General features: G+C 46.9%; 1 protein-coding gene across 1 annotated transcript in view; it reads left to right on the forward strand.

The window, feature by feature from the left end:
- Positions 1 to 14,621, forward strand: part of fat2 (FAT atypical cadherin 2) — a gene marked incomplete at both ends in the record, with an annotated part of 123,233 nt that overhangs the window by 41,846 nt on the left and 66,766 nt on the right. The window contains 6 exons of the mRNA XM_080746806.1: positions 885 to 4,129; positions 4,911 to 5,330; positions 6,191 to 6,590; positions 9,989 to 10,188; positions 11,078 to 11,231; positions 13,802 to 14,041. Coding sequence (XP_080602932.1) covers positions 885 to 4,129; positions 4,911 to 5,330; positions 6,191 to 6,590; positions 9,989 to 10,188; positions 11,078 to 11,231; positions 13,802 to 14,041 — 4,659 coding nt within the window. The remainder of the gene's footprint in view (positions 1 to 884; positions 4,130 to 4,910; positions 5,331 to 6,190; positions 6,591 to 9,988; positions 10,189 to 11,077; positions 11,232 to 13,801; positions 14,042 to 14,621) is intronic.

Here is a 14,621-nt window from a genome sequence, read left to right on the forward strand (position 1 = left end):
AACGGGGAGTTCTCTTCCTCTCTACTTCCCTTTAAAACAAGCTCTGCCAAGCCAGAATACGCCCTGATGAAAACAGATAAAACATGAGCTCCCATACTGTGGATACAAATGTGTTGATTTCTCCTCTGTATTTGCACTGATTCTGTGTGCGTTATTCTTCGGGGGGTCTGAGCCGAGTTTCAAAAGGGCGACTTTGAAAATGTTTAACTTAAAGTGAATTAATGTATGATGGATACTTTCATTTCAGTGATTTGGAACCCTCCCTTTGACTTTGTGGGTCAGAAATGGTTAAATAAAACATTCTCTACCCAATTATATATAGTATTGACAGTTACAGTAAGTACCATGACCTGGGTAACCTTTTTTTTTTAACTTGAACTGTAGGGCAAGGGTCTTCAACAGGGGGTCCTCAGAGTTACTACAGGGGGTCCTCCAAATCTTTGAGTGATAGAAACATTTTTTTCTCCTTTTTTATTTTAACCACTTGAACTCTAGTGTCCATAAAGTCCATAACTTTAGCCAAAAATAGCGCTGCGAGGCATTGTGAGCTTGTAGATCGGCTATTTTTGGCAAAGAGGTTTGGTGTAGAGGGGGAAAAGAGCAGACTAAGTACAGAGTGAAAGGTCAAGTTTATTAAGTATTGATGGTTCAAGTGGTTAAATATCTGAAAACACAAATTGACATGAATCCAAAATACACTGATGATTGTGCTGTCAAACGATGAAACTATATGGGATCTTTGAAAAGGTTGTGGGGGTCCCTGCTTCATCTCTCTCTCAACTAAGGGGTCCTTGGCCTGAAAACGTTGAAGACCCCTGCTGTAGGGAATTAAACTAAACTCTCTGAGAGGATAAAACTACATAACTTTCTTTCTTCTCCCACAGGGAACATTGACCACATCTTCTCCATAGACTCTGAGCTGGGATCCATCAGTTTATCCAAACCACTGGACCTCCAGCCCCAGGACCAGTTTCACCTGACGGTGAAGGCCACTGACCAGGGCTTCCCTCAGCGCAGCGACCTCTGCTCCGTCAACGTCCACGTCCGCAGCTCTGAACAAACACCGCCCACCTTCCCCTCAGAAGAGTACTTTGCAGAGATCAGCGAATCGAGCCTGCCCGGGACCCCCTTGGTGACAGTTTCGGCCTCAAGCCCCTCCGCCGTGCACTACAGCATCGGAAAAGGCGACCCCCATGGGACATTTTACATCAACTCCTACACTGGGCTCGTCTCCATCCAAGAGCCGCTGGATTTTGAAACGTATCCCTCCTACGAGCTCAGGGTGTCGGCCTTCACCACGACGGGAGCCTCGTCCGAGACCGTCGTTCATGTCTATGTGATCGACGAGAACGATAACGCGCCCGTCTTTCAGCAGCGGGAGTATGTGGGACAGATAAGCGAGTCGGCTCATGTAAACAGCGTGGTGATGGGGGAGAGGAACGCCCCTTTGGTTATCCAAGCCTCGGACGCGGACAGAGACTCAAACTCTCTGTTGGCCTATCACATTCTGGAGCCGGAGGCCCTTCAGGTCTTCAAGATAGACTCGAACATGGGTACCCTCTCTTTGGTGTCGCCTGTCGACTTCGAGGGCAAGTCCGAGTATCACTTCACCGTTCAGGTGAGGGACTCGGGGGAGCCCTGGCTGTACGCGGCAGAGCCCGCGAAAGTCACCATCCGCATCTTGGATCTCAACGACTGCCCGCCGATATTTGCTGTGCCTGTTTATGAGCCCTCTGTCTTCTTCCCAGCAGTTCAAGGTACAGAGGTCGTGCGTGTGACGGCACACGATGCCGACTCGACAGTGTCATACAGCATCATCGAGGGGAACCTACACAACGAGTTTTCGATTCACCCCGACACCGGTGTCATCACCGTGAACAACTTCCCTGAGTTCATGTCCGTTCACCAGCTGCTTGTCAAAGCCTCCGACGGCCTCTACAAGGACACGGCTGTCGTCAGGATGAACATCACCAACGCGACCGCGAGCGATCTCAGGTTCGAGCTGAAAGTGTACTCGGCCAGCGTCGTGGAGAACCTCAGCTCGGTCAAAACCTTAGCGGCGCTCCGAGCCAAGGGCAGCTACCTGAACGAGCCTCTGGTGTACTCCGTCCTGAACCCCATGGGCAGGTTTGCCATATCCCAGACATCAGGCGTTCTGGAAACCACTGGCGTTCCTTTTGACCGAGAGGAGCAGGACGTGTACGACGTCATGGTGGAGGTGAGAGACACGCGGACGCCCCAAAGGAGAGCCGTGACCCAGGTTAAGGTCTACATAGACGACGTCAACGACAGCCCCCCGCAGTTTCTCAACCTGCCATTTTTCATGATGATCAATGAAGATTCCGAGCCTGGAGATGTTTTGTACCAAGTGACGGCGAGTGACAGCGACGTGGCCGAGAGCGCGTCGATCATGTACTTACTAGAGGAGGATTATGATCTTTTCAGGATCGACCCCTATGTCGGCGACGTGTCCCTCCAAAGGCCTCTGGACTTTGAGGCCCTGAGCAGGTACGTGTTGACCGTTCTGGCTACAGACGAGGGTAATCCCAGCCTGACCACTTCGGCACAACTCAGCATCCAAGTGAGAAACCGAACCAACCCGGTGTTCCAGACGCTGCTCTACCCGCTCAAGGTCCCCGAAAACGTGCCCCCTTTCACCACCATTTTGCACGTCCAGGCGAGGAACCCGGAGGGATACCGGCTCATTTACAACCTCCAGGAGGAGAACGCGTCGAAGCATTTTCACATTGACTTCAAATCGGGGGTGCTGACCGTCATTAACCCCTTGGACTATGAGAGCGAGTTCATGCACGTTTTAACAGTGCGGGCCACTGACTCTGTGACCGGAGCCTTCTCTGAGGCCACAGTTGAAATCGAAGTGGAGGATGTGAACGACAATGCCCCTGTTTTCTCAAACCTGACTCAAACGGTGGACCTACCGGAGGGACTTCCCGTGGGCACTTCCGTCATACAGCTATCTGCGTCAGATAAGGACTCGGGGAGAAACAAAGAACTGACGTTCCAGATAGTGAAAACAGAGGTGAACGAAACCGATTTCTTTGAGATCGACCCCCAGAGTGGATTGATTGTCACAACACGGGTGCTGGATCACGAAATGCACAAGCACTTTAATTTGAAACTCCGGGTCACGGACAACGGAACAGCCCCACTCAGCGCCGAGGCCTATGTCGTCGTAAACGTCACCGACGTAAATGACAACCCACCGAACTTCATGGAACCCCAATACCAAGCCACACTGGACGAAATGGCAAAATGTGGCCACATAGTCATCAAAATCCAAGCCTCAGACCCCGACACCAAGGACCTGAACAACCTCCAGTATAAGATTCTCTCGGGGAACGACGGCAGGTATTTCAACATCAACGAATCGTCGGGGATCATCTCGTTCTCCAACGTGTGCAAGAGGAACCTGGATCCCTACTATAACCTGACGGTGGCGGTTTCCGACGGAGTGTTCCAGAACACGGCCCCGGTGAACATAGACATGATGGGCAGCAACAGACACAGCCCCCACTTCAAGCAGAGCATCTACGAAGCGGAGCTGGCCGAGAACGCAGACGCCGGAACCCGAGTCATCCGACTGGCCGCCATAGACCCAGACGACGGTCCATACGGTAGCGTGGACTACACCATCATAAACAAACTGGCCGACGAGACATTCGCCATCGACGACAACGGGCAAATAATCACGACCCGGCCTCTGGACAGGGAAAACCCAACTCAGAGAGTCATCGCCATCAAAGTGATGGCCAAAGACGGCGGAGGGAGAGTGGCGTTCTGCACGGTCAAGATCATCCTCACGGACGAGAACGACAACGCTCCCCAGTTCAAGGCGACGGAGTACCACGTCGCCATCCAGTCGACGGTGAACAAAGGCTCGCCCGTGATCCAGATCGTGGCGTACGACGCCGACGAGGGCAAGAACGCCGACGTGACGTACACCGTGGACGAGGTGGAGGTCACGGAGGACGTCATCGAGATCAACCCGTTCACCGGCGTGGTGTCGGTCAAGGAGAGCCTGGCCGGCATGGAGAACAAGATCTTCAACTTCAAGGTCAAGGCACGCGACGGAGGCCTGCCCTTCAGGAACACCACGGTTCCCGTTCAGGTAGGGGTGTAACGATATCGTAACTGAATTTACTAAGGATTTAATAAACTAGTATTTGTGCCTTGTATTTAGCAATTTTAAAGGATTAGTTCACCCCCAAAATGACTTTTTTTCTATCGATTAGTCACGCCATGGAGACTAGAGTTCAATAATATGTTTAGTTTTTTGTCGCATTCCTAAGACAAAAATGTGATAACAATAAATTTACCCCCATTCGTTCCGGATGGGGACCCGTTTCGAAACGGGTCCCCATCCGGAATCAATGGGGGTAAATTTACTTGAATCAAATTTTTGTCTTAGGAATGTGACAAAAAAATAAAAATATTATTGAACTCCATGGCATGAGTAATCAATAGAAAAAAAGTCATTTTGGGGGTGAACTACTCCTTTAAGAAGGAACATTAAAAAGAGGGGTCTAATTACCTTTCCATTCCATATAGCTACTCTTGGTCTATCGATAAATGTGTGTAATCTCTGTGATCATATCAAGGTGGGTTTGTCCATATGTGTTGAAATATAATGTCCATGTATTTGCTAGAGAATCAAAGTGTTTATATCCATAACAAAAGATGTTTCCCTTAAAAAACATGTACTATTGACACGTTTCACACAGATTTAATTTCTTTGCTAAATAGTTACTTCATCGATTTTAAATCATTGAATCGAATCGTATCGTATCACCATGAATTAACCAATATCGTCCATGTATCGTATCGTAGACCATGTATCGTGATGCGTATCCTATCGTTGTTAAAATGTATCGTTGCGCCCCTACGTTCAGGTCAAGGTGGTCCCGCCCGAGGTCCCCCTCCCGAAGTTCTCCGAGCCCCTGTACTCCTTCACGGCGTCCGAGGACGTGGCGGTCGGCACGGAGATCGGCTCGGTGAGGGCCGACTCGGACACGCCGCTCATCTACAGCCTGGTGGACGGCAACACGGTGGAGAGCAACCAGGACAGGGTGTTCAGCCTGGACAAGGAGAGCGGGACGCTGCTGGTCCAGAAGACCATGGACCACGAGAAGACCAAGTGGTACCAGATCGACGTGATCGCCCAGGGGAACCACAACGGGACGGACGTGGCCTCGCTGGTGTCCGTCAGCATCCAGGTCCAGGACGTGAACGACAACGAGCCGGTGTTCGAGGCCAGCCCCTACAGGGCTTTCCTGGCCGAGAACATGCCTGCCGGGACCACCGTCATACAGGTGAGGGAGGGAGAGAATGGCGAGCATGTTAGTAGTTAGGGGAATGAGAGAGAGAGCATGGGTTGGAAGGAAGGAGTGAATGGAGGGAAGCAGAGAAGGAGGGAGCAAGCGGGAGATGAGTGAGGGAGGGAGAATAGGTAAGGAATGTGGTAAGGCTGCATTCACACTAAAGAGTGATGTACCCTTTCCTTGTCCTAGGGGAATGAGGGGGGAGAGTGGAATCCAATTAATTCCCTATGCAAGTCACATGGTTTCATGCCTCTTGGGGTAGGGCGTCGTTGCTTTAAGCCAAGAGGCTTGGAAGAGGCTTGAAACCATATGACTTCCATAGGGAATGAATTGGATTCCACTCTCCTCCCTTATTCCCCTATTACAAGGAGAGGGCAGATGACTTTACTGTGTGTAGGAAGCCTAAGAAGAGCAGGAAAGTGGGCTGAGTCTGAGTGAAAGTCAGTGAACAGACAACCAAACCCTAGACTTTCCCTACAGAATGTAAAGAACAAAGACATCCAGCTTTATTGTCACATCACAGGCTTATGGAAGTTAAAAAAACAGAGTTACATTTGTTTCTGTGCATAGTTCCCATCGTATCGTTATTTCCATTGAAAAAAAAGGGAAGAAGAAGGTAAAGGAGATCAAAAACAAGAAAACTAAAAACAAATTATCTATGTATTTATTAGCAGACCGTAGGCTGAACATTACCGCCTAAACCTTAAACCTCAAACGCAAACATAACCAACAATGAACAACCAGTTCAGTAGGACTGTGTGCGATGCACAGTGCCTCTACAGTATATATCCATCTTATCTCCAAAAGCCAGAGCCTTTGCCAAAAGCCAAATGTCGTCCCTCTCCCCGCAGGTCACCGCCAACGACGCGGACGCCGACGTGAACGGCCAGGTGACCTACAGCTTGGAGCCGCTCCCCGGCGACGCCGCCGGCGAGAACGTCGCCGACGTGTTCGCCATCGACGCGGAGGACGGCTGGATAACAACGGTGCGCGTCACGGACTGCGAGGAGCAGCGGCTGTACCGCTTCCAGGTGGTGGCCTGGGACCGCGGGGGGGACACCAGGCTCTCGTCGTCGGTGGTGGTGGAGGTGACCGTGACGGACGAGAACGACAACACGCCCAGCTTCCACGAGACGTCGTACCGCGGCTCGGTGATCGAGAACAGCTGGCCCGGCGACGTCATCGTCTCCATGACCACCTCCGACGCCGACGTGGCGCTGGAGAACCGCCTGGTCACCTGTTACATCACAGGTGGGTGTGGCACTGTGTGTGTGTGTGTTTGTTCACCCTACCAGGGTTCCCACGGTCATGAAATTCCTGGAAATATTTTGAAATTAGAAAAATATTTTTCCAGTACTGGAAAAGTTTTGGAATTGATCAAGGGTCCTGGAAGGTCCTGGAAAAAATAGCTATGCATTGTCATGTTAATACCTCTGAAATGACAAATTAAACATTCGCCAAATTGTCAAATATTAGAGGCAGACATTGTGAAAATAGCAGATCTACATGCTCACAACGCCTCGCAACGCGAGGCGTTGTGAGCATGTAGATCTGCTATTTTCACTATAAAACCGTGTTATACAAAATTCCTCAACTCTTAGTGCTCGTCAGGGTGGGGGTCCCCAGTTCAAATACAGTATGATTATTTCGGGGGTCACGGCCTGAAAAGGTTGAGAACCACTGGCAATACACTACCTGTCTTTGGGCATTGCGCATAGGAGTAAGCGACCTGTTATTTAGCTGAATTATTGTTATATAGTCCTGGAAATTGGGTTAAATATTCTGGAAAATTTGGGGAAAAGTTTGGGAAATTAATTGGTAAAAATGTGTGGGAACCCTGTTCCCATTTGTGGGTCACAGACCAATTTTTATGTACTCGAATAAAAATCTCATTTTCTTTTCCTACATTAAAAAAAAAAGATATATAAGATATATAAATATATTTTAAAACTAACAAACAAACCAATCTAAGAAATTCCATAAATAAAAAATTATAATAACCAGTAAGAATCCCTAAACGGGAGATACACAAATTGGCCGTAGCAACCTCATGGTGGCGCTAGAAGAGGGGCATGTGAGAAATCAGGGGCGGAGGTTGTGGTTTGCCAGCCAAGGAGTGTGTGTGCCAAGTTTGGCATGGATAGGGGCAACGGTGCCGGAGATATAATAAGAGTAGGGCCAAAAGTGTGACGTGACGTGACGTGACGTGACGTGACGTGACGTGACGTGACGTGACGTGACGTGACGTGACGTGGCGTGACGTGACGTGACAGACAGACTGACTGATGGAGGGACTGACAGACAGCCGGTGGAGGTTTTCATAGTGACTTGCGACGGTCGCAATTAAGAAGTAGTGAAAATAGTCGATCTATACAAGCTCGCAATGTGGTGCGAAGCACTTGTAGATCTGCTATTTTCACTAGCTTGCGTCCCGGGCAAATGTGTCATCTCTCTTTTGGGTCGCAAGTTCGCAACCTAAAAGGTTTGGGAACCGCTGGCCTACGACTACAGTACATTTGTGTCTTCCATAGTAACTGAAGAATTGTTCCTCTGTTTATCAGAAACCTTAATTAAACTACATCCTTAAAATCACAAACTCAGGCTAACTGGCAGCTTGGTGGCAGCGCCAAGGATACCAACTCAACCATCTAGAGCCAAAAACAACAACAAATCTGAATGCACATGAATCCTGGGTTTTTCTTCAGACACCAAAGTCCCGAAGCCGCTAATGGAGTCAGCTTTTGCTTATAAAAACATCTCTTTTGTAATGTCCAAATGGAGGATTATTTGCATTGGTTTGTATGGCTATGACCTCATCTTTTTGCTTGTGCTGCTTTGTGTGTTTTTGTTTGAAAGTCTGTTTTGGTGTTCTGACAGGACCTGTCGTTATGACTGGATCTACAGTCTGTGAAAATGCAGTTTTTATCCGTCCTGCTAGCTAGCTAACTAGTTACTGTATCTATGTATATCTGCAGGCACGTGCACACATAGACATCAAAGGGGGCTTGAGCCCCTGCCCTATTAGCCGTCTGTAAAAAGTGACCTCTCCAGACCATGTCAGAATACCGTTTTTACTGTGGTGAAAGAAATGCAAATGCCCCATTTCCATGCCCTACTTGACGGCAGCATTCAAGAATAATTCTCTTGTCCAAACTCTCCTGAACTTGAATCTTAATGTTGAAAGAATTGCCCTCTCTGTGTAGAAATCTCCAGGACTGATTTGATTATGCTTAGTTCAGTGTGCAAGCAGCGAAAATAGCCAACCTCCAAGCTCACAACGCGCGGCTATTTTCGATATTTTCACCAAAATGCCCTTTTAGAAATGTCATCCCCTGCCTCTCTAACATTCTCTGCACGTCCCTGTATATCTGTATGTCTGCCTGTACCTCAAAAACAAACATTCAGGTCAGTAGTGGGAGTGGAGGTATTGTTAGAGAGGTTTATTCGTGGGTTTGTACTGTTCCCAGAAGCTCAGCAGTTTTAATCCCTCGGAGTGGATGAGAAAATGCTGCACAGATGAGGAAAATAAATGAAAAACTTTTACCCTCAGCGATTACTATTGATCTGTGCTTGAGCAAGGCGTTTAGCCCCCCAATGACAGCGGTTTAACAGTACGAGATTCCGGTAGTTGTAATCAGCAGCTCCTGAAGTGCGAAGCTGTGCAACTGAAGTGAGTCCTATGAATCGTGGCATTTCTGTAACAGAAGCATTCGCTCACTGCTGGATCTCCCAAATGAATGAAAAGTGCAGCGTTTTCAGCTCGACCTATACTGTCTTCTTCGTATGTCCGTGTCTTGTGTTGAGACTGAAAATAGCCGGCCGACAAGCTATTTCCAGTGGAGCCAGGGGGTGTCGCACCAAATTCTGGGCCCTGGGTACAAGGATTCACTCACATTCTGTGCTTAAACTATTGAAAAATAGCAGATATACAAGCTCAGTGCCGCGCTGCGACCTTGCAGATCTGCTATTTTTAAAAATCTCGGAATCTTTGAATATTTCAAATCCTTCTAAGGTATTTTTTCGAAAAACCTATGTTTCTGTGTTAGTGGTGCTCAAACCTTTTCATGTGAAGGACCCCCAAAATGATATGTATTTGGCCACGGACCCCCATCTCAAAATGTTTAGTTCCGGGGACAACCCCAGAAGCAAAATTTGAGTTACAAATCTTCGCTTAAAAAATACATATTATTCAAAGATTTGCGCACATTTTCACGACTTTTCAAAAATAGCAGATCTACAAGCTTGCAGCCGCGCTGCGAGGTTGTATATCTGCTATTTTTCAATAGCTAAAGTATAAAATAATTAAAGGAGTAGTTCACCCCCAAAATGACTTTTTTTCTATTGATTACTCATGCCATGGAGAGTAGAGTTCAATAATGTTTTTTGGTTTTTGTCACATTCCTAAGACAAAAATTTGATTCGAGTAAATTTACCCCCATTGATTCCGGACCATCCAGAACGATTGTGGGTAAATGTATTGTTATCACATTTTTGTCTTAGGAATGTGACAAAAAAACTAAAAATATTATTGAACTCTAGTCTCCATGGCGTGACTAATCAATAGAAAAAAAGTCATTTGGAGGGCGAACTACTCCTTTAAGGCCCCTCCACATTGGGCCCTAGTAACCCCCTTGTGACGCCCCTGGCAGACGGAGACCCTCTGGGCCAGTTTGCCATCGTGCAGGAGGACGAGGGCGAGTGGGGGCTGATCCTGAAGGAGGCCCTGGACCGCGAGGTCAAAGACAGGTACATCCTGACGGTCACGGCCACGGACGGGAAGTTCCAGTCTCCGGCCACCGTGGAGGTTCACGTGCTGGACGTCAACGACAACAGTCCCATCTGCGAGCAGGTGAGTTCTGGTCACAAGTTGGCCGATGACATGACATGAGGCACCAAAGCTGACCAGTGTTGAAACTGTGCTATGATCAGAAGGCTGTGGTGGAAATGCTATTCACATTCTTTATTTAAAGGCTCGCTGACACTCCCCAAAATTATAATAGTATGATACAATAGGTCTCGTGGTCTCTCTGAAAACGCTCTGAAATAGTCTGAAACTCATGTCACAGTGTAATCTGCCCCTCGCCCCCCAACAACAGCTGACCAGTACAGTAAGTATTCTAAGTACAGTCAATTAATGTGATTGGCTTATAATTGCGCATTCTCACAATGACATCATAAAACATATTTACTAATATTTTAAGATTACTTTTTAAAGTGACAGTACCCCTTTAGATGACAGTCCTACTTTAAATAAAAGTATCAATACTGCAATGTACTGTAGAGGTAAAGTAGAAGTAAAAGTTGGATAATCAGTAACTAGTAACTAAAGTTTTCAAATAAGTGTAATGGAGTAAAGGTACAATATTGTTGTTGTCAGGTGGAAACCTTGTATGTGCAAAACCATTTGTTTTGTAATTATCATTTTAAAATGATTTAAACTAGTGAAAACAGCCGATCTACAAGCACACAACGCCTCGCACCGCGAGGCGTTGTGTGCTTGTAGATCTGCTATTTTCACTACTTCTGTGCAACACTCTTGTATGATGAAGTAGGGCTTTAATTTACGAAAGAGCATACTATTTTTGAAACTTGGAGATACGAGGTTTCTGCCCAAGAGTGACGATATTATGTTCCTTTGAGATTAGATGTAGTGGAGTAGAAAGCATTGAAAATGTGAAACACTCCGGCAAAGCAAAAGCACCTCACAGTTATTATTGCTTTCCCACGTGTGTTTGCAGTTGGTGTACACAGAAGTGGTGATGGAGAACTCGCCTTCCAACCAGTTCATTCTGAAGGTGTCTGCGTCTGACCCAGACACGGGCGCCAACGGCCAGGTCTCCTACACCCTCCACGGGCCCCACGCCGACAAGTTCCATCTCAACCAGAAGACAGGTAATAACGCTGTCTGTTTGGGGTCAAAACACAAGCCGCCCCCGCTACGTTGAGCTCAGCTTGTTTGTTTGAGTTGGAGATAGCGTTAATGCTTGAACAAATACCTGTGGCCTGTAGCCAGGGACGTCACACCAAATTCTGGGCCCTGGGTACAAGGATTCACTGCGGGCCCCCCATGAATGTTAACTATTGAAAAATAGCAGATACAAGCTCACAGCGCGGCACCGAGTGCCGCACTGCGAGCTTGTATATATGCTATTTTTGAACAATCGTGAAAATGTGTGCAAGAAACCTATGTCAAGGACCCCCAAGATGATATGTATTTGGCCACGGACCCCGATCTCAAAATATTTAGTTCCAGGGAGTAGGGACCCCCAGAAGCAAAATTTGAGTTAGAAATGTTTGCTTTAAAAAAATACATATATTCAAAGATTTTCACACATTTTCACAACTTTTCAAAAATAGCAGATCTACAAGCTCGCAGTGCGGCACTCGGTGCCGCGCTGTGAGCTTGTATATCTGCTATTTTTCAATAGATAAAGTTACTAGGGCCCCTCCACCTTGGGCCCCAGTAACTCAGTCCCACTTTCCTAACCCTTGTGACGCCCCTGCCTGTTAGCTGTTGAGAGAACGAGAGCGCCCTGAGCTGCAGTAAGTGGCGGCGCGTTTTCTTTTGCCATTTTTCCCATTTCCAAGTGTACTTCCTCCACTTCACCTTCATCCATCATACTTCTGTGTCATAAGCGCCGTCGTCGCCCTTCTTTTTCATGATTGTCAGCCAATCGCATTTTCCATCTTGCAGGTCTTTTTTTCCCCCCCGATCCTATCATATTACCCAGGTTTGGGTATGTTTAGATTTTCCGCGGGGTAACCCTAAACCAGTGGTTCTCAACCTGTGGGTCGGGACCCCCATGGGGGTCCCCAAATGATTTCGGGGGGTCCCCGGATGATTAACTTAATGTGCAACATTGTTTTCTCACTGAACAGGAAACGTAGCATAACGTTTAAGTGTATAGAGGGTATCTGCACATTTCTAAAGCGACAATTTAAGGAGTTTTAATACCTCTAAAATGACAAATAAAACAATGGCCAAATGTTTGGCCAGCTATTTTCACAATAGAACCGTGCCTGTAAACTCTTATGCTCGTCAGGGTGGGGAGGTCCCAAGTTAAAATATGATTATTTGGGGGGTTGGCGGCCTGAAAGGGTTGGGAACCACTGCCCTAAACTAAGGTATGGGAGGGCGCTGAATGACAAATATGAAAACAGATTAGTCTTTGCTTGAATTCCAGTGGGCATCCTATATTGCCATTGCAGTGCACCTCTGCTTTTGTTGCAATTTTTTGTTGCTCTCTCAAGTATTACAGTCACATAACGCATTAACAATACAGATTGTCATTCCTTTAGTCTACCTCCCCCTTCCATTCACCATTTCTGTAATGGCTCATGTCTGCTCATGTTCATCAATCATCTTCTGTTTTATGCATGCTAATGTCATTGTATAATTGTATTTCCGTTGCTTGATGTTCTGTGTAAAGCCCATTGAATTGCCGTGTTGTTGAAATGTGCGACACAGATAAGATTGCCTTGCCTTGCCTGTCGTACTGACATGCTGTGCGGCGCATATTGGTGCAGTATCTCATCTTAGACACACTTGTCTGCTCTATGCATTTTTCCAGACCCATTGGCCTCCATTTACTGTAAACGTCACCATGCTATTGTAACGAAACAGAGGCCTGTCACAGGATGATTGCAGAGTGGCTGACGGTCGTTATGATGAACGTGACTGATGTTATCGCCTCTTTCTTCCTGACAAAACAAAGAACATACCTTATATCTCTAAGAGTCTAATAATAATAATATTAATAATAATAATGTTACATCCACCATGGTGGAGAAATGACAATACGTAGAGGGGTTGCTCCACGTCAAAACGTTAGTTGTTTGTGCCCTTTAATTAAAACAAAAAGGGTATTTTTGCGTTGTAGCTACATGTACAAGCTGTGTGTCTTCCTTATTTTAAACAGGGTTTGAAGTTATGGTGGTCAGCACTTCCATAATATTGGTGTGTGCTCTGTCTCCTTTGTTTGTGTGACACCACTGGCTTAAAGTCTCACATGCAGGCACGTGCACACATAGACCCTTTTATCCGTCTGTAAAAAGTGCCCTCTCCAGACCATGAATGCAGTTTTCAGAAACCGTGGTGAAAGAAATGCAAATGCCCTCTTTTCATGCCATACATGAAGGCAGCATTCAAGAGAATTGCCTTGTTCAAACTCTCCTGAACTTGAATGCAGCATCTTATGTTGAAAGAATTACTCTCTGTGTAGAAATCCATGGCGTTACACCACATCTCCAGTATTGCCTTTTTTATGCTTAGTTTTGTGTGGTATCAAGTACTGAAGATAGCCGACCTCCAAGCTCACAACGCGCAGCGCTGCTATTTTCAATATTTTCACCAAAAGGTCCTTTTAGAAATGTCAGCCCCTGCCTCTCTAACATTCTCTGCACGTCCCTGCTCACAAGCCATTGTGTTCCATATTGTCTTTATCTTATCACACCTGCTCCAGGTGAGCTGTTCACGCTGGCTGTGTTGGACCGGGAGAGGGAGAGGGAGGGGGAGTACAACCTGGTGGCCAAGGCCACGGACGGCGGGGGGCGTTCCTGCCAGGCGGACATCATGCTGATGATCCTGGACATGAACGACAACGCCCCACGGTTCTCCGCCAGCCACTACGACATCTCTGTGTTCGACAACACGACGGTTCGAACCCCCGTCGCCGTCCTATATGCCAAGGACCCCGACACAGGTGAGTGTCTCGTTCCATAACCCTATAAGCCACTTTAACCTTGGTCTTTATAGGCAACAATTCCCTCTTTAAAATATTGTGCTGGATCACATTTAGAGTTAAACTAATTCACACAATAGAGCTCCATTCAACCCAGGGTTGTAGTTGTCCCGATTTAAAATGAAGCAAACAAGGAACAAAAAGTCCCTATGATTGGCCGCTAGTTGCACTGTTCTGGTACCAGAAGCAACATGTTCTCCATTTGATTCCATTCATTTCCTCCGAACTTTTACATTTGATTTTCTTACCTTAATAAACAGTCATAAATACTTTATGGTTCCTGTTGCTAGTTTAAAGCCTCGTTTCAATTACCAGGATTTGCGTTTTGTGAAAATGTGGTCCAATTTATGTTATATTTGATGTTATAGCAGGGTATGCTGTAGGAGGGGGCTTGTGATGATTCTTCTTTGTGTGCTTTATTTTCGGCAAGCTCAAGACAATGTCCCATGTATCCCTGCAGTTGCAAGTGACCGTTGGCAGCCAATAGCGTTCCTTGGGTACTATTAAAACAATGATGGCACCCATACAACGGCCAAAGAAA

Source organism: Nannobrachium achirus (assembly GCF_963921795.1).
Source record: "Nannobrachium achirus genome assembly, chromosome: 17".
In the NCBI taxonomy this organism is placed as follows: domain Eukaryota; kingdom Metazoa; phylum Chordata; class Actinopteri; order Myctophiformes; family Myctophidae; genus Nannobrachium; species Nannobrachium achirus.